This window comes from Lepidochelys kempii, chromosome 3 (genome assembly GCF_965140265.1).
Source record: "Lepidochelys kempii isolate rLepKem1 chromosome 3, rLepKem1.hap2, whole genome shotgun sequence".
In the NCBI taxonomy this organism is placed as follows: domain Eukaryota; kingdom Metazoa; phylum Chordata; order Testudines; family Cheloniidae; genus Lepidochelys; species Lepidochelys kempii.
In genome coordinates this window covers 173,551,136-173,575,533 of record NC_133258.1, presented here as the reverse complement: position 1 = coordinate 173,575,533, position 24,398 = coordinate 173,551,136, and the positions used below count along the sequence as shown (strand labels likewise).

Below are 24,398 nucleotides of genomic sequence, written 5' to 3'. Positions count from 1 at the left end.
GACCTTCACAATCAGTAATGATCGATTGGAGCTTCACTTTTGTTTCCCAAAAATCAAAGTGGAATAAAACGCCTTGAGTGGAAATCAAAAGTCTTTGACATATAGCAAAAAGCTTGCTGTGCAATATTAATACCCAAAGGCAGCTCAAAATTCTTTGTTAAGAGCAACATGCTTTCACCTTGAACTCTTTAAATTTAATTTTAAGATTTAAATCATAGCAATCTTTACCATGTAGATACAATAAAACTAACAGATTTGAAAGCATCTTTTATGTTCAATTCTGTGTACCTGAACATTTGATTTTGCTTGAGGCAGTAGTAAGCTAGCACCTCTTCAGAAGGCCAGATACCTATAAAACATAAAGATATTTGCTTTTTTAGAATAAAAAAAGGTGTCCTCTGAAATGTGTCATTAATATTTAATAGCTGTTGGTTAGATCTGTACCAAACCGATCTTTTATTGGATTTATTTTATTTTATTTTTAAAATATGCCACAGTATCAGAGAATAAAGAAACGACAAGACTTACAATAGCAATGCTTCTACGGCTCTGTCTACACTACCCACCTTTTAGCGACACAGGTGTGCCACTCTCGCCATGCCACTAAAAGCCGCACAGTGCAGCTGCTGTTTGTCAGCATGAGAGAGCTCTCCTGCCAACAAAAAACTTCTACCCCCAACAAGTGGCAGGAGCTTTGTCAGCAAGGGAGCACTCCTGCCAACAAAGCGCTGTTCACACCAGTGCTTTTTGTCGGTAAAACTTTTGTCGTTCGGGCGTGTTTTTTTAACACCCTTGAAAGACAAAAGTTTTGCCAACAAAGTTCCAGTATAGACAAAGCCTAAGACACCCAGCAACAGACTTTATATGGACATTGGCAGGCTAATCCATAGCTGTCTACTTGTTTCAAAATTAGGCACCAGCATCAATATTATAAACATGAAATACAATCAAATTCTAAGAAACATCAGTTTTATACCATGTATTTGACATTTTCAGCCTCAATAACTATTGGTAGGCAACAACTCAATAGATTCATAGAGTTTAAGGCCAGAAGGGACCATAAAATCATCGTCTGACCTCCTGTATATCACGGGCCATTCAATTTCATCCAATTCCTCCTGTATTGAGCCAATAACTTGTTTGACTAAAGCATCTCTTCCAGAAAGGCATCCCAACTTGATATGAAGACATCAAAAGATGAAGAATCCACCATTTCCCTGATAGTCTGCTCCAGTGATTAATCATTCTCACTGTTCAATGTGTATGTCTAATTTCTAATCTGAGTTTGTCTGGCTTCAGCTTCCAGTCACTGATTCTCGTTATGCCTTTCTGCATTAGATTAAAGAGTCCTTTAGTACCCTGTATTTCCTCCCCATGAAGGTACTTATACACTGTTCTCAAGTCACCTTTCAATCTTCTATTTCATAAGTGAAACAGATTGAGTTCTTTAAGTCTCTTACTGTAAAGTATTTTCTTCAGTCCTTCAATCATTTTTGTGGCTCTTTTCTGCACCCCCTCCATTTTTCAATTTCCTTTTTAAGGCATGAACACCACAAGTGGATGCAATATTTCAGTATTGGTCTCACCAAAGCCGTATAAGGAGGTAAAATCATTCCCAAATTTCTATTTACTACTCCCATTTATAAATCCAAAAAAGAATAGAGAATAACTTCTAACTTTTTCAATTGAATTATATTCAGTTATGAAACGTGCAGTGACTCTGAGGAAAAGTTATATTTGTGTGTTTTTTCCTTCATTATTATTGGTAGTGAAAGAACACTCCTATATATCAATTCGTACATCACAGCTTGGGCTGGCCTGCTAGCTCAATGGATAGCACAATGACTTTCCATGAGAGTGACCTGGCTTCAGAAGCAAACTATGGACACTTGTGCCTGTTTGGAACTAAGAACTTCATAGATCATATACTCTCATCTGCTGGGGAGGTAAACGGGAAGAGGAAGTTTATGCCTAAGTTTTGTTCATTCCTACAGGCCACTAAAAGTGACACTGCAATCTCAGAGGAATACAGTGAAAGTCTATAATTCAAAGCTACCATAAGCAAAGAGGTGGGGTGACACCTGAAAATAGGCAGCCTGAAATTAAAAAGGTAGAAAGACCCAAAGTTCCTATTTTTGGATAAGACTTCCAGAAAAGGGTTCCACTCTCAACAAAAGACCCAATCAATTCTTAGAGACAGTATAAAGGTTATTCAACAAATAGCAACTTGTGATATTTCAACAGTGCATAAACTTTTTCTATTTCCTCATTTCAAAGTTCCCTGAAACTAAGAAATGACCTGAAGAAGGGAACACAATAAGTAATATTGCCATTACAAAGTCCCAGTAATTCTCCCTAGCAAATGTCTTAATAGTTTGAAATAACCACATCGTAATAATTCTGTGGCTACACATACTATACAGTCATCATATTCCACAAATTTCAGTACTTGTTGTAGTAATAGGACTTATATGTCCCTGTGGGCCAGTTCCAATCAGCAGGATGCAGTAATACACATTTCATTAGACAGTACATTATATTCTCCCAGGCCAGGCAAAGCAGTAAACCTCAGATACGGGAGAATGAAGATTTCAGAACCAACCATCAGATGCCAATTGTAATGATTCCATAACTTTAACATTTTCAGGTATTTTGCACAGTGTGTATGAACTTTTGGTCATTAATAGCAATTGAACTCTGAACCTTCTAATAAAAAAACCCAAGGTCCCCACAACATTGGTCATTAATTATTATTATTTATTATTTCTTAAGCACCAAAACAATGGGCTCAGTGACATATAGGACACAAAGCAAGGCCCAGTCCATGCCTTTTGCAGCTTACAATGTCAACAGACAACAAAGATCAGACATAAACCCACAATGGGAAACCTACAAGATGGTGCTAACTTACAGTGTTTCTTAGCTATAGGAGACTCTCCATTAGCTATATTAGCATTGGGGTTCATATCCTTGATGGGCTGCAGTCAACAGAGACAAACAATCACATACATATCTCAAAAAGAAAAGGAGTACTTGTGGCACCTTAGAGACTAACCAATTTATTTGAGCATAAGCTTCCGTGAGCTACAGCTCACTTCATTGGATGCATCAAGTTTTTTCATGCAGTTGATAGATTTCCACTCCATACGGCTAAATGCAGTGCCTTGCATCCGATGAAGTGAGCTGTAGCTCACGAAAGCTTATGCTCAAATAAATTGGTTAGTCTCTAAGGTGCCACAAGTACGCCTTTTCTTTTTGCGAATACAGACTAACACGGCTGTTACTCTGAAACCTGACATACATATCTGAATAAGTTTGATATTCCATCCAGTAGAAGGCAGTGGTACATATAAACATTATCTAGTACATTAAAACAGATTCAAATACTGGCAGGGTAAACTCAGGGCTTGTCTACACAGTACCACAGTGTGGACTGTGGGGTGTGAATGACAAAGCATGCCAAAGAGTTGCACTCTAACTACACTGTAATGTAACCCTGTTAGAAAGAGAACTACCTTAACGTGAACTAGATACCTTTTAGTTCATGTCTGCAGCATCCACACAGGGCAGTTAGAGCACAAATCTTTGGTGTGCTCTGCAATTCACACCTCCTATAGTCCTCATGAGAGCGCAGTATAGACATAGACTTAGTCCTGCCACCCTTCTGAAGGATCCAGTCAGAAAAAGTGAGTATAAAACTTACTATGTATGTGGATCTTTCAGATCATATATTTTGAAAAACCCTTCAGTTCTTCAAAGTCATAAAAGATATCATAACTCACTTTATAAGAATGGAGTTTTGCCCCATAGTGTTCTTGGCCAACACTTCCCTTTCTCTAAATCACTGTGCAGCCTGACTGTCATCCCCAAGAGCAACCCAGTCCATTCAATTGCTACCCTCAGTTTCCCACAGCTGGCTACCTTGCTTTGTGTTTATATATATATATATATATATATATATATATATATATATATATATATTATATAGGCCAAAACCTGAAAGAATTGTTCAGTTTCCTCTGTCAAAGCTGTCAGTGAAGACTAACAGCCAAATCCTTAAGGTTGCTGAGTACCTATGAAAGTTTTGCCAGTGTGAGGAATGAATAAATACCTAGCAAGGACTTCAGGATTTGGCCTGTAGTTTGTGAGCCATTTCTGAATAAAAAAAGATCAGATATGTACAATTTAATATGTTAATTAGTGTTGGTTCACATACCTACCAAAAGCATTGAAGGAACATTATTATTTGTCAAGTTCACTGTAATTTAGATTTACATGGTGTCTGAAAATCTGCTATTTTTCTAAGATACACCAAGGGTTAAAATCACATATTCATACACAATTACCCGTTTCTCAGCAATATGTACACTAAGTATGCTAGAGGATTTTCTCTTCGGTTTTTTTTGAGCATTGAAATATGTTAAAATGACAGATTTTACATTAAATATAATAACTATTTAAATATTTAAGTGAGTAATATAAGAATGTTTCAGTTTACAACTGATAGGCGTGTACTCAAGCAACAACAGTGGTTTCTGGTGTTTAGTGAATAAGTGGTTTATTCAGGACCATTTGTAATACCCTACAATCCACATTAAAAAAATATAGCAAACCTTTAGTCAAAATGATTCACAAATACTTGTTTTTGTAGCAGAGGGCCCAGAGTGTCTGAGCTTGTCGCCCACTGTCCAAAATGAAATGCTTTTCACTTTGATGTGGCTTTGATTGAAGGACAGCCTGACGGAAGTCAAAGTATTCACCAAATCTTTTCCAGTTGGACACCAGTTCCTTCACCCTGCCACCACACAGTGTTAATACTTACTTCCTCGTGGCAGCAGCTGCTTATACCAGTACTTGCCCCAACACTGGGAGAAAGGAAACGGCATCTTCTAAAAACAACAGTGCCAATTTATAACCAGCTGCTAGGAACACAAACTGCACCTTTCTCCTCCCCCTTAGGGGAAAGTATCACCTCCATAATGATCCAATACACTGCCAGCTAAAGAAGCAGGAGTCAGAAGATCTCTCCCGAACCCAGGTCTCAAGTGTGGAAGCACACTGTGCTACCAACTAAGCCAGCAGCAAGAATACCTTTGTTAATTTTAGTAAAAGGAAAAGCTTCTCTTGCCTGAACAGGTAGGTAAGCCTCTTTGACTGCTTTCAGAAAAGGGATAAGCTTAAAGATCCAGGTGGAGGCGTTTGCACTCTGCCTTCTACTCTTTCATTCTGACCTACATTTTTCAACATTGCGACCTACGTTTGTAACACAGTCAAACTATAAAATAGTATAGTTTCTGATTAGAGAGAAAACAAATGCTCAGTTCTGTTATAATACTACGTCAAAATCCACAGTAGTTAGCATATAGCACTAATTCTTCAGAGACAAAAATATTAACTATTACTACCTACTATACAAACATACACCTACATGTGCATATGGGTTTTGTTTCATGCAAAAATACTGTCAAGACTTCTGGGTACAATTAACAAAAAGAGGCCTCTGATTTTACATGCATAAAATTGGATGAGCACCTATTTGGATGTGCAAATACTACTGCATTTATACATGCAAATGCTTGTTTACAAACTTACACCTTTGCATGTACGAGAATAACTGCACCTCTTTACATCAGAACAATTGTGCAGGAAAAAATAGGCAATGGCTCTATTGGACTTTACAGCTGCCCTTCATGTCAGGGTGTGTTTGTGCATGTGTAGATGTACCGTACTTGGTGAGATTGAGGAGGGAGGCACAAAGCCTCCCAGAATTCCCAGGAATACAGCTGCTGTGCTGCCTTTATGCCCACTGCAACTTCCTTTTGCTTGCTGGTGCAAAGTAGTCCATTGCTCCACTCCATCCTGATTCTTTTGCAGTGATTGTCAGAAGAGGTGCAATACACTGCCAGAACCACTGGCTCTAGGTAGCTACACAATGCTCATTATGATTGTACTGGCATGTGAGCACCTTAATTACTAGATGGGAGGGGTGGTGAAAGATGTGATCTTTATTTTATTTATACATATTTCTCTAGCACTCATCTCCAGACTATCGTATCAGAGCATCTTGCCAACATTACTGGACTTAGGCTCACGAGAATCCTTTGAAGTCATGAGTACTATTATCCCTGTTTTACAGATGGAGAATTGAGGCACAGAGATTAGGTGACTTGCTCAATGAGGTCACACAATAAGTCTATGGCAAAGCCAGGAATAAAGCCCACAAAGGAGTTGCCTTTGCCACAGTACTCATGGCAGAGTTGGTGCCCTGAAATGGTGCCTTCCATTCCTTCTGCTTCAGCACAGCCCCTCTTTTAGCAGCCTTAGTGGTATGTGGCCTAATAGGAATTTAAAGCAGGCGTGAAAGGAACACTTGCAACTTAATCTCATTGTGAGGGACATCATCATTTCAGGCAAAACCAAACCAACTGTTGTTCCTACTCTATTACAGTCAGTTACTGGCATGAAAAATGATGAACCATGAACAGGAGGTTACAGAAAACTTTCGGTTGAAAAGGAATTATCCAACTCTTTTTAAAGATCCTTCATCCACTATTTTTACTTGTCCCTTATTTGGTTCTTAACGACTTATGTTAAAGAGTAGTGTTGCCCATTTGAAAACTCACAGACTAAAAACTGTTACAAAGCTTCTCCAAAAAAGCAGCATATTGTTAGAATACTCTCAGTATACAAAATCCAATATATTTGCATCTGTACAGAAGGAGCCAGTATGCCTCTTTGCGCTGCTCCACTGTCACAAAGGAGTCATAAACCCAGCTGATTCAGCTAGCTGTGACTTCCCCCTGCACAGGGGGAATCCTTGGGAGGTATAGGGTCACTGTAGCTACTCTGTGCCACCTCCCAGCTACACCAAACAATCTCAGTCCAGTCCATAGTGAGCAAGTATCTGTATCACAATAACAATGACCAACATTATTGGTACTAACTGGCAACCATATTGGTAATCTCAGCAGAGGTGCCAAGGATTGAGCTGGGCCACAGAGAATTAACTTCTCTTTCACCCCTAGAGGTCAGGTTTGAGGCATATTGCTGGGGCAATGCGGGGAACCTTTATTACTGCCTGTGCTGTACCTCTTCTGTGGATAAAAGGTTTCAGTCTCCAGGGCTGTCAATCCAGTGCTTTTCAAGAGCACTAAATTCACAAAAAGGAGGAAGATGCACTGTAATTCCTAGGTTTACAACCGCTACAAGATACATTTTATCCTCAACTGCAGAAAAATATAGAAAAACAAACATGTCTGCTTACTAGAATACTTATATTCTAGGTAATTTACAACTGTGTCCTTTTACTCTTATTGTAACATATTTACAATTGTGCTTTTAAAGTATGAAAAGTTTAACTCTTTGTTTTCAACTCCAGAGACCGTGGCTTACATTCATATCCTAGTTTACAATAGGTCACAATGGAAAATGAGTTTGATGCTCTCATTCCAATCCCCTTTTGTGTGCATCACCACCACACAATTTAGCACGAGAGACTGTGTATAGTATACTTAAGAGAGATCTAGGACTGGAGAAGAACTGATAGTTCAGGTCAACATTGAGATATAATGGAAGAGTTGTATGGGGGAAATTGCAGAATGCCTCTTAGCCCTATGCCTGGCCTTAGCCAATGCTATCAGTCCCTCTGTTTACTGAGCACTAAATTCACTTACAAATGGGAAAAAAAAGTATGAAAGTGGGGAATGAATAGCATGGTGAGAGCTAAATATAAAATGGACAGAGAGTAATCAAGTTTCCTCACACAGTTTTGTCAATGCACCTCATTTCTGATGAGCAACACTCCTAATATTCCTATCTTGGGCCTTTCTTGAGGAAAGATTAGTGCCACTCATGATTGACTATGTACGATGAGTTTGCATGGTGGGTCCAAAAATCCTCCGAGACCTAAACATCGCCCAAATATCACAGCTTCAGCCCTTCTCTAATTTTGTTATGTCACCAAAAATGTGTACTGAGATCAATGATAGGATCAAAAGACTTCATTTTCACTAATTAAGTCATATCACACAAAAGTGGAATGTAAGTGAAAGGGTAGTGTATTAATCCATGATGCCTAGGTACCCATTTTCAGTGGATTGTATCTGAAAAAGAACAAATAGATGTAACAAGTTACTACTGGTATGAATAGTTTTCAGATATAAAATGTTAGAGTCAGAGAAAGAAAGTTTATTATACAAAATCCCTTTTATGCTAGCCCAATCACAGGAGTCTGATCAGCATAGTAAAATGAAGCAGGCAGGAAGGAGAGATGCGAATGATTAACCATCTCTTCTTGTTTTGTCAATGTTTTAATTTATAATTTTCAAATCCGGAGGCCTAAATTCAGCCACTTACATCCACATTTAGACTACAGTGAAAGTGAATGGGAGCTGTGGGTGCTTGGCATCTCTGAATGAGGGGTCACTTTCATTAAGGTATTTAAACATGGAAGTAGGAGGCAAATTTTCACAAGGCCTCAACACTCACAACTGGGGCCAGATTTTCAAAAGGGTAGCTCCTGAGGGTTGAGCTCTTTTGAAAATCTGATCCCAGGTGTCTAACATTAAACACCCAGTTTTGAACGTTTTAGACTAAGTACACTTGTTAAGTGGGTATCAGCTTGCACCTGAACTTTTCTACATGTAAATTCTGTCCACTCTCACCCACCTCCTCCTTTAAATCCAGTGAAGAGGAGCAATTTGTGCCTACACCAGAGGGACAATATTCCCCTTCCCACAGCAGGAACCACCACAAGTGAGTTTCAAAAGGTAAAAGAATACTAGAGAAATTGAGGCTATAAAAAGGAACACATCTCCACACTTTTCCCTCTCCACATATGTTTTATACAAACCCTTGTCTTTCTCTCAATCTGAAATGGAATTTATGATATTCAGATCATTGAAAAATATGTATAAGCACTGGCTGAGATCTTCAGCCTGGGCAAAATGGCCTCAGCACTATATCTCTCACTTTCATCCTCATTATTATTCATGACTAGGAGGGAAACATGATGGTCTGCAATCTGCAAATTTCTTTTACAGCACAAACTTAAGAGGCTGTGTGGAACTGATGTGGAAATACAGTAACAAGTAAAAGCTGTAAATGTACAGCTATATGTAGAATCATCAAACTGTACAAACCTACTTGTTTGATTGTCTTTAACACCTTTTTTCAAATGAATGAATTTGATTTAGTTTTCTTTACCCAGTTTTCAAATAGTCATTAAAAATTAAACAACACTGGAACAAGCCTTTTGTGATTATAGCCTTCACTCTCCTGCAACAAACTGGATCTATAAATTTACGTACCATTGTAGATGTAAATTACAAAATTTTATATTCAACTATATTAAAACATCTATTCCAAAAATGATTACCAGTTGTGAAAAGCAGACAGGCTTATCACTTGCTGTCAGTTGTTCATGTCTAGTTAAGCAATAATGTGCTAAAACTGCTCTTTTGTTTTGTGTAAGAATTTTGGCAATAGAAGAAATGAACACTCGTTTAATAAAAACTCAGGCTGCTTTTTGCTTTGATGGAGGAAGCAGCTGCCTGTTTTCATTTGCTGCAGAGCAGCAAAACCCATCAATATAATAAGCAGCTTAGATGCATCCATCCACAGCATCTGTAAGGATATAGGGCTATTCGCTCAAAACCAATCCTTGGTTTAATTTTAACAAAGATGTGTCTGACGTATTTGAAAATTTATTATAATAGGGTTTTGAAATACTAACAATTTCTCTTTTCTTTTTAAATACTTTTCACAGATTTTGAAAGGCAAGTATACATATCTGAATGATGGAAATGATAAAATGAATGTTGCAAAAGCAAACTGCAGTGCTAGCCTAAAAATGCAAAGATGGAACATTAAGAGCATGTCTTCTGGTTCATAGTCTCTCCCTTCTCTCCAGAAAATGGGGGAAAAAGTATTTCAACCTTTTCAGTGTAGTTTTTTCAACATATACAAAGGTAAAGGGAAATACCAGATATTAATATTATGGAAAACTAAAAACTAAAAACATTCTAGTCTGCGCTGAACAATTGCAAGTATTATATTTTAGATACTAAGTTTCAACAAAGTGAGTTTGTCCAAGTGACAACTTTGAATTGCAGTACAAAATGGTAATTAAAAATAGAATTAAAAGATTTTCAGATATAATTATAAAAACACACCGAGATAATAAAAGGATATCTTGTATATAAACCACAAAACACTATTTTCCAATAACACTTTAAAATGTGATAGTGTATATTTAAGCTTTTAAAAATTCTAAGACATTATTATTTTAGTGCTGTATAGCATTCTAAGACCTTCCTAAGCTGAGCTTTTAGATGATTTGCACATTAACTGAGAAGTCAGATAATTCTTAATCCTCCTCTTTTTCAGATCCAATAATGGATAAGGGAGCATCTTAGGATGATCAAGTAGCAATCTGCCTAGCTAGAGTGGTAGTATACCTGAATTTAGGATTAGCCATTGGGTTTTCATAATATCTGATTTAAATGAGCACTCATTTTGAGAAGTGTAAAGAGAAAATATTCTATGATAGCTGAATGGATAGCTTTTCCATTCAAACATGTAGTCATGAATCCTGAGTATATGCATATGTATTTGTTTCCCATACAGAAAGTTCTATAAACAAAAGAGGTTTTTCTAAGAGTGCTTCTTAGGCATTCACAATATCCTATGGATAAAATCATATTTATCTCAGTTGTAGGCTTGTATCAGTTCCTAGTCAATTCCAATATTCTTATTTTGCTATGTATGGGTGAAATCAATGTGTATCAGAAGACAAGCTTGGCACAGGTGGGTTGTATTAGCAGAGGGGAAGAGAATCCTCAAAACCTGTAGAGCAATCACAGATCCAAACCTTGGTTACAAATATTATTACTTTTTTTTCTTGAGCATTTGGAAAGGATGGGATTGTTTATTAGTTTGGGACTGTAAAGTTTGGGGGATGGATCTATTTATGACTGTGGAGGTGCTAGGTTTCAGAGTAACAGCTGTGTTAGTCTGTCTTTGCAAAAAGAAAAGGAGTACTTGTGGCACCTTAGAGATTAACCAATTTATTTGAGCATGAGCTTTCGTGAGCTACAGCTCACTTCATCGGATGCATACCGTGGAACTTGAGTGCTAACACTCAAGCTAAATAACTTTGATATGGGATTGATTGTGTGTAGATGTTTGCTTTTTTTTTTTTTTTTTGGTTAAGTCCAAGTTTTGGAAGAAGCATCCATAGCTTGAGATGAGTACTTACGATATCTGTTTTTTATTAATCTATACAAACACCACAGTCCTTGCACTCTAATGACTTCTGTGTTTCACGACGAATGGTTTATCCGCCAGTGGATCCACGCCACATAGATCACCACATAGATCACCCACTTGTTTGGCCTCTGCCTCTCCCAATCTGTGTTGCTGTTGTAGATAGCCACAGTGTTCATATGGGTAGAGTCTCCTTATGCAGCCTTTCCATAACCAGGCCCTGGCGCAATGGAATTCCGCAGTATTTGGGGCCTTATGCTCTGGCAGAGGAGACTGTGCCCTGTGTTCCACATGGAATATTCAGATCCCTATATTTAATCAACCTTTTCTCCCTTCTAATTATATCTGCAATCAATGCTACGTTGTGCCATCTGCTAAAAGCCACACCATTTTCAGTTGACTGCATAGGACCCCTGGAAAGTTTTAATACCATTTAAGTCCCACTGACACCCTTAACATGGGATTTAAGTGATGCAGCGCTCCTTGGTGGAACCTCTGCACAGGGGTGAATCACTTCTTAATATTCTCAGCCGTGTATTGACATTGATCTGTGTGAGATCTGCATCCAGACTGGAAGAATTAGAAGAAAAACAACACTGACACGTACAGTAAGTGAAAGCATTTTTAATAGTCTTCTGCCAAAGAGCCAGGGTTAAATAAGCATGAAGACCTGCATTCGTGGGGCAGTGTGAGGGAGCTTGCATTGCAGTTGCCCCGGATGTGCCTGTTTTGAGAATGAATAGATTTTAATCTCTATAGCTATCACCCTGGTACTTTTCATTAGCACTAAATACAATGGGCCAGATCTTCAGCTGGTGTAACTCAGCATCATCAGTGTACACGAGCTGAGGATCTAGTACAATGTTTAAAATATTCATTTGTTAATTTATTTTTTGAGAGACAAAGTAGCCTCCATTAAAGCAGTATTACACTGACAATGCCACTTAGAAGCAAATTGTGCCCTCAAACGCACGTGAACGTGCACGGGAAGTATGAAGACAATGGGAGCAGAATTTGGCTTCTAGAGAGGCTTCAAAAATTAAGAAATGCTTTTCAAAGATTTTTTTCGTATCTCTCACTTAACTGCGATAAAATTTGCAATTTTGACTCAGTTGGTCATATTTACCAAGTCAGAGCTAATGCAAAAGAGCAACAAAGCTGCACCAAACCTCACAGGGATACTAGTTTTCAGCTGAAAAAGATCTGGGTTGCATAAACACCAACTTTTTCATGCTGGGATGAAGAAGTGTCCTAAATCAAGAATAATGTACTTTGGCTAATCTCTATGAAAAAGTCATGATGTACTCTATTGACTTATGCTGCTCTTCTGTGCATAGACTACATATTTCAGACAATCCAACAGCATGAATTCATTTTGGCCTCATTTTTTGTTTAGGGGAAAAAAAAACACCTAACAGCAACGCCTCCTCCCACCAACAATCATATAAAACAAATAACTATAAAACTGTAGCAATTTAATTCTGTGAAGGATAAATAAGATTTTCTCTTGATATAAATAATGTCAGTTCTAATATTTTAGTTAAAAATTTTAGACGCACAAAACAACAGGTTAACTAACACCATGAATGCCTACCAAAGAGAATACCCTGAAGATAGCGGATCAAATTGAGTCTGATGAAAGTGGGCACAACCCCACTGACTTCAACAGAATTGGACTGCTTATACAAAGGTTGAATCTGGCCCAGTGTCTTTTTAATACTGTGGTCTAAGTATGAGGATTTCACTGTATATGTTCAGTTCCATGGTGATTATGACCTCTGGGCAGAATCTGCTTCAATATCTAATTTAGGCCACTTCATTCTTTCAGGTATGCTCTGACTTTCAGTAACCGCAAAGCCAAACTGTTCTCTGTTTCTACAGATCTTCTCACTCAGACATTTCTTGAAACACTTGAACTTGTATGCCAAGCTCACATATTAGCAGACAGCTCATGCAATAGTTATATTATTTTTCTCTAAATGAGATTTGAGCTTGTGACTTTTAAAACGGAGAGGTAGGTGTGTAATCTTCTAAAATGAATGCTCTTTTTTCAGGATCAAATGTATTGTGCTACTGTGGTTTTCATAAAGTTCTCCTTTGTCAGTAAGGTGTCAGTACACTAATAATAGGGGGAAAGTCCTTATTTTTATTTATTCACTCACTTGTTTGTATGTCATCTCTATTGTAATTAGCAGTTGACAACAAATTCCAGCACTTATTTTATACTGCCAGAGTTTCAGGAACAAAAGAGTAATTTCCTGTTTTTGTTTTGGAAAAAATCATGAATATATACAATTGTCACACACGACACAGTGTTGAAAATGTAATAATTTTCTATGTATTCTCTTCTGGGAATCGGTTCTATATTCCGGGATTGTCTTTGCTCTCAGGAACAGAACTGAAATCTCTACTTTGGTATTTATCCGCAGCTGTGATAGCTCAGTTGTCTGCCTCCAAATGCCAAGATAGAGAGAATCTCATCATCCAGAGACCAGCTACATGATGGGCAGTTAATAGATATATCAAACCTTAGGATATATGCTAAGCTGAGGAGATGATTGGTCGGTTGATATACTGATTGATTAGCATAGGGAGAATGGGTTTCTTCTTGACAACCTAAGATTATGCTTCAGCTAAGCTCAAATTGCTTACACCTCTTCTATTGGGTTTAAAATTACAGCCCTGTCATCTAAAATCTCTCTTCAATGAAATTTTTACCATATATAAAAATTAAAGGGAAAAAAGAAAGTAGGTGCATTGGATAAGAGTAAATGGAGTAGATACATTTCATACTACTGCTGTTGGTACCACTAGAAAAAGTTGATAAGTAAACCCACTTGAAAATGTTGCACATTCAGTAAACTATTACAGAGCTCTATACAATAATTTAGAGGGTGGGGGGAATTTCAGCATGCTAAAGAGAATGAGTGCTCACATTACTGCTATAAACACACTAGAGGTACCGTACGATGAATAAAAATGATGTTATGAGCAGTTGTGCCACAACTATTACAGTTTTGTCCTCTGTATAGGTTTCTTTCTGGTTTGAAGGCATTTCTTTTTGTTTGCGTGAAATGTACTTTATATTACAGATGATAGGGAAATGTACTACAGCTATAGCAAAATGTAACTTCTGAATCAACAGTGCCTGCGTTTTGCAAGATGTAAACGCAACATATACATTTGAATCCATTTCAATCCGTTTTCTTTCATCACCTTCCCATGAAAAAATGTCACACCTGTTTCTTAAGAACAGAATAGAGCTGTGCTCTTAATATACTTTCGATTGTAACATCATCAGGGCAGGGACCATGCCTTATGTATATGTAAAACACCAGGCATGTTTATGACCCTATATAAAGAAACAATAACTATTATTGTTATTTATTATTTTGATGACAGAATTATAAAATTCTTATGGAGATTTCAATCCAGTAATATAAAATATCAATTATTATTATACTATATATTTATATAGTGCCAGAGTAAATAAATTTGTTACACATGATCCATTCAGTTTATAATATTTACAGGCTCTTCCCAAGTCTGAATATTTTTAGTTGAATAACAGACCAATGGCATAAAAGAAAACATTATATCAAAAACTTTTATAATATTTAATTCAATACTTTGAAGCATACACCTCTTGTCTGCCTGAGCAAACACGGATTTGGTTGTCATCTAGCACTGTGTAAGTGGTTCATTGAGAATGTTAAAATCTGCATTAATAAATAGGACTGGGTTGCTCCAATTTTTTTCCTTTCCTATCTGCTATGAACGGTAGGGGATCAGCTGCAACTCAAATCCCCAGCTGAACAACCCAAATACAACTGAGTGAGCAGACTTAAAACAAGGCCATTTATTGGTGCCTGTTATGCAAACAAAGCATCGAAGTCTTAGAAACAGATGTCAACTGAAGCATATGCTTACTGTAAACTGGAATTTGATTCTCTTTATAAAAATAGACTTAAATGGGCCTTCAGAGACGAGGCTGCCTCTTGTTGTATACCATTGCCTAACTTGATTCAGCCTTAAGCTTTTTAAAAGATGAATAGGCTGATATCTCAGGGCAAAAGAATAAAAGTTTTAAAAAAAAAAGAAAAAAAGAAAGAAATGATAATATGTTGGAGCAGTTCCCAGAAGCAATTTTAGAGATTTTCTCTAAAAACACAAGACAGGAAGTTAAAAGCTTAGTGCAGGTCACCCATGGCATGTTGAATTATCATTTTATATCACTTAGGGTGAAAAAGGGACTTTACGTTCAGGTGGCAAGTTTAGTACTGTGCTTTTTCTTCTCCTCCTTTTTTTTTTAACCTCGTCTCACATCTTGATGCCTTTTAAATGTCACTTATTTTACATGAGGCAGTTGGTGGAGACATGAGTCAACAGCAATCAGAACCATTATCCCCTGCAGCGAGCCCTGGTCCTAATGCATTATGACACCTTAGCTAGCCAGCCACCGATTTACCTTTCTGCTTCTTAGGGAATTAAGTGGCATCATGTGAAAATGGTTGTGATATGAACAGCATGGGCATAACTGGTATTAAATTTACCTCTCAGCCTAAGTGAATTTTCCTCACATGTGACTAATCAAAATGAAAGCTGTGGACATGGGCAGATCTGGCCAGCACTTCTCCACCCCTGGGACTGGGGCTATTTTGTTTTATCTCTTTGTACAAGCTGGCAGAAGTTTAAAGTGAAGGGGATAATCCAGTGCTGGTGTCTTTATGAAATAACATCCTTACATGAAGAGGCTTTTAACTGTCTGTCGCTGTCCTCTCACAAAAAAGAGTGTGACAATCTCATTTTGCTGAGCACCCTCCCATGAAAAGAGAAAATAATAGCCATAACAGCTATGGCTAGTACTGACCTTACGTGATCCATTATCCACTAGACACTTTAAAAGTCAGTTTTACATACACTGTGGGGAAAATTAGAGAACTATCACAATCATTTTCACTTTACTGAATTTGTCTTCTGTTTGAAGTCAGTTACCTGATATCCCAATACATAGCAGTCTGTGTCATTCCAAAAAAGAAAGAAGAAACCTTGCTTAAAATAGGTCTCCCATACAAAAGGGGAAACCTACTATATTTGTGTCATTTCAGGAAATTAATAAAGATATTGCCAGCAATGACACTCAGCTTTGCATGAATTTTCTTCAAACTAAATATAAAAGATATCAGAAGTGCTTGACATTTGTACAAAAATGTGCTTTACCCAACCATTTAGCAAAGATCAGTGGTGCCAAAGGAAGTGCAGGCAGAGCAATTATCATCCTGCACAGTCAGAATGATATTTATTCACAGGCAAGCGTGGCTTGCATTCTGCTAGGAACCAACTGTGAATATTGCTGATAATATGGGCAAGCCTAAATTTTACTGAAATAGTATACAATATCTAGTCTGCTTCCAATGTGTTACTTGCACAAGGCAATAAAGACTGGAATATGAAGTTCACTCCTACTTGCAAAAATACTCAACCTTCTGTCACTGTGAGAATTAATTTTCTAACTTGGCACATTCTAAGCATTTACTTTTTGTTAAGAGTTAATTATTAACTGAAAGATAAAACTAACAGTACTTCTTTTAATTTTAGACAATTAAATGTTTGGTAATTGTATGCTGTAATCTAATAGCCAAAGTCTTAAATTATTATTTATTATTTTTATTTCCATAACTAAAATTCACATTTTCCATCTGCACACCTGTTTTGTATGATGAAGACACAAGAAGAATGTAACTTTTAAGTATGAAATTTGAGTTTGTGTTTAATTGATCCATTTTTCTTCGAGTGTGATTGTGCCTACCTACTCCATACCCTAACATGCACTATTAAATCCAGAAAGTGACAGAAGACTATCAATTTTCAAAGAGCTATTATTATATGTAAGAGACTTTATTGAAGGAAGAAAGACTTCTATGAAAAAAATTAGCTACAATTTTTGTTACTATTTATTACAATTCCACAGTATTAGCCACTTAAAGCTTATTCAGAATTTTTTTTCTCAACTGCACTGCCGTGCACAATTTTACTGTAACCTGTCCAATGGTGTGGGAAAGAAGTTACGACTGACTTTTTGAGGATAGCCTTTGAGGTTCTTTATTCAAAAGAAAGATTAGTCCAGTTATTTGCTCTCAGCAAACTGACAATTTCAATACGGGCAAAGATGAGTGCTGGAATTTTTCATTTGGCTGGAAAGTTTGGAAACAAGCTGGATCCTACTAGACTGATGCAAGTTTGGGAACGTCTGCCTCAGAATTGATATAGCATTGCTGCAGTACTGTGCACTGGGTGCAGCAAAAGTTGAAGGACTCTTCTATAGTCATTGGGGAGGGACGGCCTCCAGGAAAGAGTGACTAAGTTAGAAGAATTTACAAAAGGCAAACACATAGATACCTATTCACCTACTGCTAAGATGACAGAAAAGAAAATAGGAACAAAATTATAAAAATGTAGCTTTGTAGGCAGAGTGCTAAGTTATCCAGAAGCACTGTTCTATGTTAGGCAGGCTGAGGAAGAGAAATGTTAGAGCACCCAAGCAGATGGTCTTTAGAACTTGATGGCACACCTCAGAAATAAGAGAAAAGCAAGGCATTCAACCCTTCTGTTTGGACAAAAGAACCATATCTCCCTTTCTCACCTATTAGTTAGTAAGCTGGCTCATAGCACCAAGACATACCATACTTCAAAAAGCAAACAACCTTCACTATTTGTGGTAAGCACTGAATCATTTTAGATAGTAGTATGTACTGTCTGTCATATTAGACACATGGCCATATCCAGAAACCTCATATACGTCATTATGACTAATCATTATGTTTGCTATCTACTTATTCCATGAAAACTGAAAAGCAATGCAGTAGAGGTATTTCTCAATATCTGACTGACTATACATACATTGTCCATTGTACTTCTACCAACAACAGGACCAATATTATTTTTTCATTGATATGCAAATTTGTGTGACCCAGCATTATTATTTGTATGAATAGTTTATAAATGGAAGGATCTGATTTTACTCTCATTTACACTGATATAATGCCGATGTAATTCCATTCACTCCAATAGAGCAACTTCTGATGCAAAAAATCAAAATCAGTTTCTGTGTATGATAAGTTCTCTTCATGATTGCCTACTGTAGCCAGCTACCTTGGACAGCTCCCCTGGATGATCTGCCAGTCAAGGTTTAATTTACTCTTCACAACATACTTAGATACTCTACTATATAAATTTTAGAAGACCTTACAGTATAATTCCAAAGTTTTCAATTCTCTTGTAGGTGGTAGGTTATCCTTGGCTTGAATTTGATTCTTACTGTCTTGAAATCTTTTAACACACTCATAATGAAGTTATAACTCAGATCACCTAGTCTAAATTCATTGCTCATATGTATCTGTTGAGGTTCTCTAGCTTAAGACAGAATCAGTTATATAAAAAGCTGCTTTATAAAAATACAGTGAATAGAAAAGTAAGCTTTCAGGCAGGTGGCCTTTTAAAAAGTCAGGGTGAAGTAAGGATAATTTAAGTGAATAAACAATACAATATAGATAATTACAAAACATAAATTGTTCATGGAGGAAGAAGTACCCATAGATTAAAAATGAACAGATCTACTTTAAAAAAGCATTTAATGGACTTCTGATTACACAATAAACAAAATCAAGAACATTTTAAAAGAAAAAAAACCCCAAAATATTAGATTGTGATGTGGCAATGCTTCAGCACTAGAAAATTTGCATCCTCTATTTAGAGCCACACAATGAAACAAATGAACTGGAGTCAGTCTTGTTGGGAATGGATAACAAGAAAACCATTCTGTTTTGTGTCTTCCTGCACCAAAGAGATTTGTCCATTAAGTATCCCTCTCCTGGTTCCCCATGAGTTTGAGGAGCTGTTAGTATGACTGGACATTTCTAACTCTGAGGCATATCAGACTCATTTTCTGGAAATTAGATCTAGATTCTTGCTTCCAAAACAATTAACACACTGAATCATTCTTTAGAATGGTAGCATGGGAGTTGTTACTATTTCTTCTAATCCTTGACCATATCTACTTTTGCTTCTTGGAGATTGTCAGGTACAGACACACACAATGACAACTGTATGTAGAAATATATCCATCCCCTTGTAAATCCAAATTGCAAGAGCAACTAGCAGAAGGCTATACTTGAAGATAAAATAATACCAGTGTGTTTATTTCATAAGGATTAGAGTATAGTTCAAGTTTAATTGAAAACAAATGAAAAAAGCATAATTTAAATAAAAAGAAAAAATATTATTGCTATCTTTTACAAATAATGTCTAGAGTTTTGTGATCATGAAAACATAGTCAATCAATCAATTAAAATGGGCAACTGCCTAGTGCCAAAAAAAGGTCTGATTGTTGCTAACTGAAGTGAACACAGTCATCAAGTAAGAGGAAATGTCTTGCTGAGTACAACTCAAAAGCCAATCTATATTTATTATTTGGAGCCACTCTGACTACAAAAGCATAATTTTAAATTAAACAAGTATGCTAGGTTTCAGTTTTGCAGGCAGCATTCTGTATTAGACTTATGTAGGTTTTCCTGAAAATTTGTAAAGAAAAACTGTGAAATGACATTCAGTAGATTCCTTTGCACTGCTTTCAAATAGCATTTTCCTTTATAAAAACTTAGGCACTGATTCTTCCATGAGCTTTGACAGCAAAAATTGAAACAGCCTTATTTTGAAATTAAGGCAATTTTGAAATACAGTCACCAGAAATGAACTTGACAAGTCACATAAAATATAAAATTATTGAATCAATTGTAGAGACAAACTTTAACTGCTCTTGATCTTTTCCTTCACTATGGGAATGGTCTTACTGATGGTTGTGATAAATTCCCACAGACTCTGGCTCACCCCATTCTCCCAGCCCAACCCACCATTGAAAATACAGCAATAAATTTAGCTTGATTTATTTTTGTGCAACTGAAAGTTAGAGCAACAGGTCAAGATTCTACACTAGCATGAATCCCTGATCCCACTGGAAGTTCCTTTCAGGCCAATAGGAACCCACATCACGAATCTGCATTAGTAGGTACTGGTGCAAACTGGAGCTATAATATCTGAACCAATACCCACTGAAGTCATGAGAGGTTTCAGAGTAGCAGCCATGTTAGTCTGTATCCACAAAAAGAACAGGAGTACTTGTGGCACCTTAGAGACTAACAAATTTATTAGAGCATAAGCTTTCGTGGGCTACAGCCCACTTCACTGGACGCAAAGAATGGAACATATAGTAAGATAGATAGATATATATACAGATAAGTGGGAAGTTACCATACAAACTGTGAGAGGCTAATTACTTAAGATGAGCTATTATCAGCAGGAGAAAAAAACTTTTGTAGTGATAATCAAGATGGCCCATTTAGACAGTTGACAAGAAGGTGTGAGGATACTTAACTTAAGGAAGTAGATTCAATATGTGTAATGACCCAGCCACTCCCAGTCTCTATTCAAACCCAGGTTAATGGTATCTAGTTTGCATATTAATTCAAGCTCAGCAGTTTCTTGTTGGAGTCTGTTTTTGAAGCTTTTCTGTTGCAAAATTGCCACCCTTAAATCTTTTACTGACTGGCCAGAGAGGTTGAAGTGTCCTCCTACCAGTTTTTGAATGTTATGATTCCTGATGTCAGATTTGTGTCCATTTATTCTTTTCATAGAATATCAGGGTTGGAAGGGACCACAGGAGGTCATCTAGTCCAACCCCCTGCTCAAAGCAGGACCAATCCCCAATTTTTGCCCCAGATCCCTAAATGGCCCACTCAAGGATTGAACTCACAACCCTGGGTTTAGCAGGCCAAAGCTCAAACCACTGAGCTATCCCTCCCCCCTCTTTTGTGTAGAGATTGTCCCATTTGGCCAATGTACATGGCAGAGGGGCATTGCTGGCACATGATGGCATATATCACATTGGTAGATGTGCAGGTGAATGAGCCTCTGATAGTGTGGCTGATGTGATTAGGCCCTATGATGCTGTCCCCTGAATAGATATGTGGACACAGTTGGCAATGGGCTTTGTTGCAAGGATAGGTTCCTGGGTTAGTGTTTTTGTTGTGTGGTGTGTGGTTGCTGGTGAGGATTTGCTGCAGGTTGGGGGGCTGTCTGTAAGTGATGACTGGTCTGTCTCCCAAGATCTGTGAGAGTGAGGGATCATTTTTCAGGATAGGTTGTAAATCTTTGATGATGCGCTGGAGAGGTTTAAGTTGGGGGCTGAAGGTGACAGCTAGTGGCGTTATGTTATTTTCTTTGTTGGGCCTGTCCTGTAGTACGTGACTTTTGCATACTCTTCTGGCTCTGTCAATCTGTTTTTTCACTTCAGCAGGTGGGTATTGTAGTTTTAAGAATGCTTGATAGAGATCTTGTAGGCGTTTGTCTCTGTCTGAGGGACTGGAGCAAATGCGGTTGTATCGTAGAGCTTGGCTGTAGATAATGGATCGTGTGGTATGTCCTGGATGGAAGCTGGAGGCATGTAGGTAAGTATAGCGGTCAGTAGGTTTCCGGTACAGGGTGGTGTTTATGTGACCATCGCTTATTAGCACAGTAGTGTCCAGGAAATGGACCGCTTGTGTGGATTGGTCTAGGCTGAGGTTGATGGTGGGATGGAAATTGTTGAAATCATGGTGGAATTCCTCAGGGGCTTCTTTTCCATGGGTCCAGATGATGAAGATGTCATCAATGTAATGCAAGTAGAGTAGGGGCGTTAGGGGACAAGAGCTAAGGAAGCGTTGTTCTAAGTCAGCCATAAAAATGTTAGCATACTGGGGGGCCATGAGAGTACCCATAGCAATGCCACTGATTTGAAGGTATATATAGTCCCCAAATGTGAAATAGTTGTGGGTGAGGACAAAGTCACAAAGGTCAGCCACCAGGTTTGCCATGACATTATCAGGGATACTGGTCCTGATATCTCATAGTCCATCTTTGTGTGGAATGTTGGTGTAGAGGGCTTCTACATCTACAAGATGTCAAGAACAGTATCCCCAATAATGTCATAGAATATCAGGGTTGGAAGGGACCTCAGGAGGTCATCTAGTCCAACCCCCTGCTCAAAGCAGGACCAATCCCCTATTTTTGTCCCAGATCCCTAAATGGCCCCCTCAAGTTTAGCAGGCCAATGCTCTAACCACTGAGCTATCCCTCCCTCCCTTTTTGTCATGGCAAACCTGGTGGCTGATCTTTGTGACTTTGTCCTCACCCACACCTATTTCTAGATTTACAACCTATCCTGAAAAATGATCCCTCACTCTCACAGATCTTGGGATACAGACCAGTCGTCGCTTACAGACAGCCCCCCGACCTGAAGCAAATCCTCACCAGCAACCACACACCACACAGCAAAAACACTAACCCAGGAAACTATCCTTGCAACAAAGCCCGATGCCAACTCTGTCCACATATTTATTCAAGTGACACCATCATAGGACCTAATCACATTAGCTACGCCATCAGGGGCTTGTTCACCTGCACATCTACCAATGTGATATATGCTATCATGTGCCAGCAATGCCCCTCTGCCATGCACATTAGCCAAACCGGACAGTATAAAAGGAATGTGGAGGGAAAAGGTGACTACAACTGCAACCAGATTTGTAAGTGCTAGGGCAAAATTATCCAATTTGGATTTGGCCAGGAAATCTTGGCCAGAGGGGTCGAAAGCCCCATGATATTCTTAACTGCCTGCCCACACATGTAACAAAATGTCTTGGGTTTAGATCTAACCAGACAGCATCGATTTTATGTATTTACTTAATTAACATGTCACATTTTTATCCAACTTTGTTCCATTTTACACAAGCCAGAGTTCCCACATAAAAGATATCCAGATGCAACAGGGGATGAGACTAACGTCCCCCTCTAACATTGGCTGTTTCTTGGGGGTTTGTGGAGTTCTTGTGGACTTCTTTTCTTTCAAGGAAAAAAAATCACATAGTACTGATGATTGAGATGGAGACAATGATATCAAAAGAACCGAGGATAGATAGATAGTGCACGGTGTGTTATAACTTAGTTACTTTCTGTCGCTTATGTAAACGAGGAAATGCATATTAACCAAGTATGCAAGAGAGGGTAGCTAGTCCTTTACATGAAATTGCTACTTTTTCTGGACATTCAGCCTTAACAGGCATGCATTGGACTTCTTTATCTATATCACCCTTCTTTTGTATTGACACCTTATATGGAAGACAATAATGATCCCATATGCTGTCATCAGTTTGCATTGTACTCTTGCTAAGAATTTGTGTGTGATCCATCCAAATTCTAAACATTGACTTTATATATTGTAATCAACCAAAGGATCAAATTCAAAGGACTTTTCATGTCAATTCCTCCAGTATTGCTAGCATGTCTGGATTTTGCAAAGTAAGAAGACTACAACTTGACATGCTAGTAATACTTTGGACAGATCTTAATATACAGAATTTACACAATATAAATTAACAGAAGACATCAGGGGAATTCTTATAGGGTAAAATTATCTTCTCATGAGTTGTATGGGTGAAGAAGCATAAAATAAAGCTGAGTGGTTCTGCCATCCAAGAGTTGTTCTTGATGGCATGTATTAATTAAGGATTAAAGATTTCTGCAGTTAGCATTAAAGCATTTAAAAAATGCATTACACATAGACATACTCTTAAAATACAACCTCCTACCTGTGATTTTTGTGGAACAGTCCCCTTTTTGATGAGGATATCTTGAAACCAAAAGAACTGCACATAAATTGAAATAGTTCTGAATATTTTCAGAGCTCTTGCAATGTCATTATTTTCTGATATTTTGTTGTAATGCACCATCACAAGGGATGTTTGTGTCATGAAGTGACAATATAACATCACGACCAATACTCTTGGTTAGGAGGACAAAATAATAAATGAGGGAATCCTACCAAAGTCCCAAAGAAAATGTTCTTAGCAAGTTTAGAATGTGTCAAAATATTAGTGGATCCTAAAGGCTGATCAGCTGATGGGAAGCATATGCTTTATAATAAAAATATGATTAAAACATGTGAATTACTTAGATATATAAACCTATATTTCTCTTGTGCTAATGCCACATCCTATTCATCTGTGAAAGTCAGGGATTTGTACGCACACACATCTTGATTG

General features: G+C 37.7%; 1 protein-coding gene across 1 annotated transcript in view; it reads right to left on the bottom strand.

The window, feature by feature from the left end:
- The window catches only part of CAMKMT (calmodulin-lysine N-methyltransferase), a 342,413-nt gene that overhangs the window by 59,444 nt on the left and 258,571 nt on the right, over positions 1-24,398 (bottom strand). Inside the window, exon 4 of the mRNA XM_073339105.1 lies at positions 289-349. Coding sequence (XP_073195206.1) covers positions 289-349 — 61 coding nt within the window. The remainder of the gene's footprint in view (positions 1-288; positions 350-24,398) is intronic.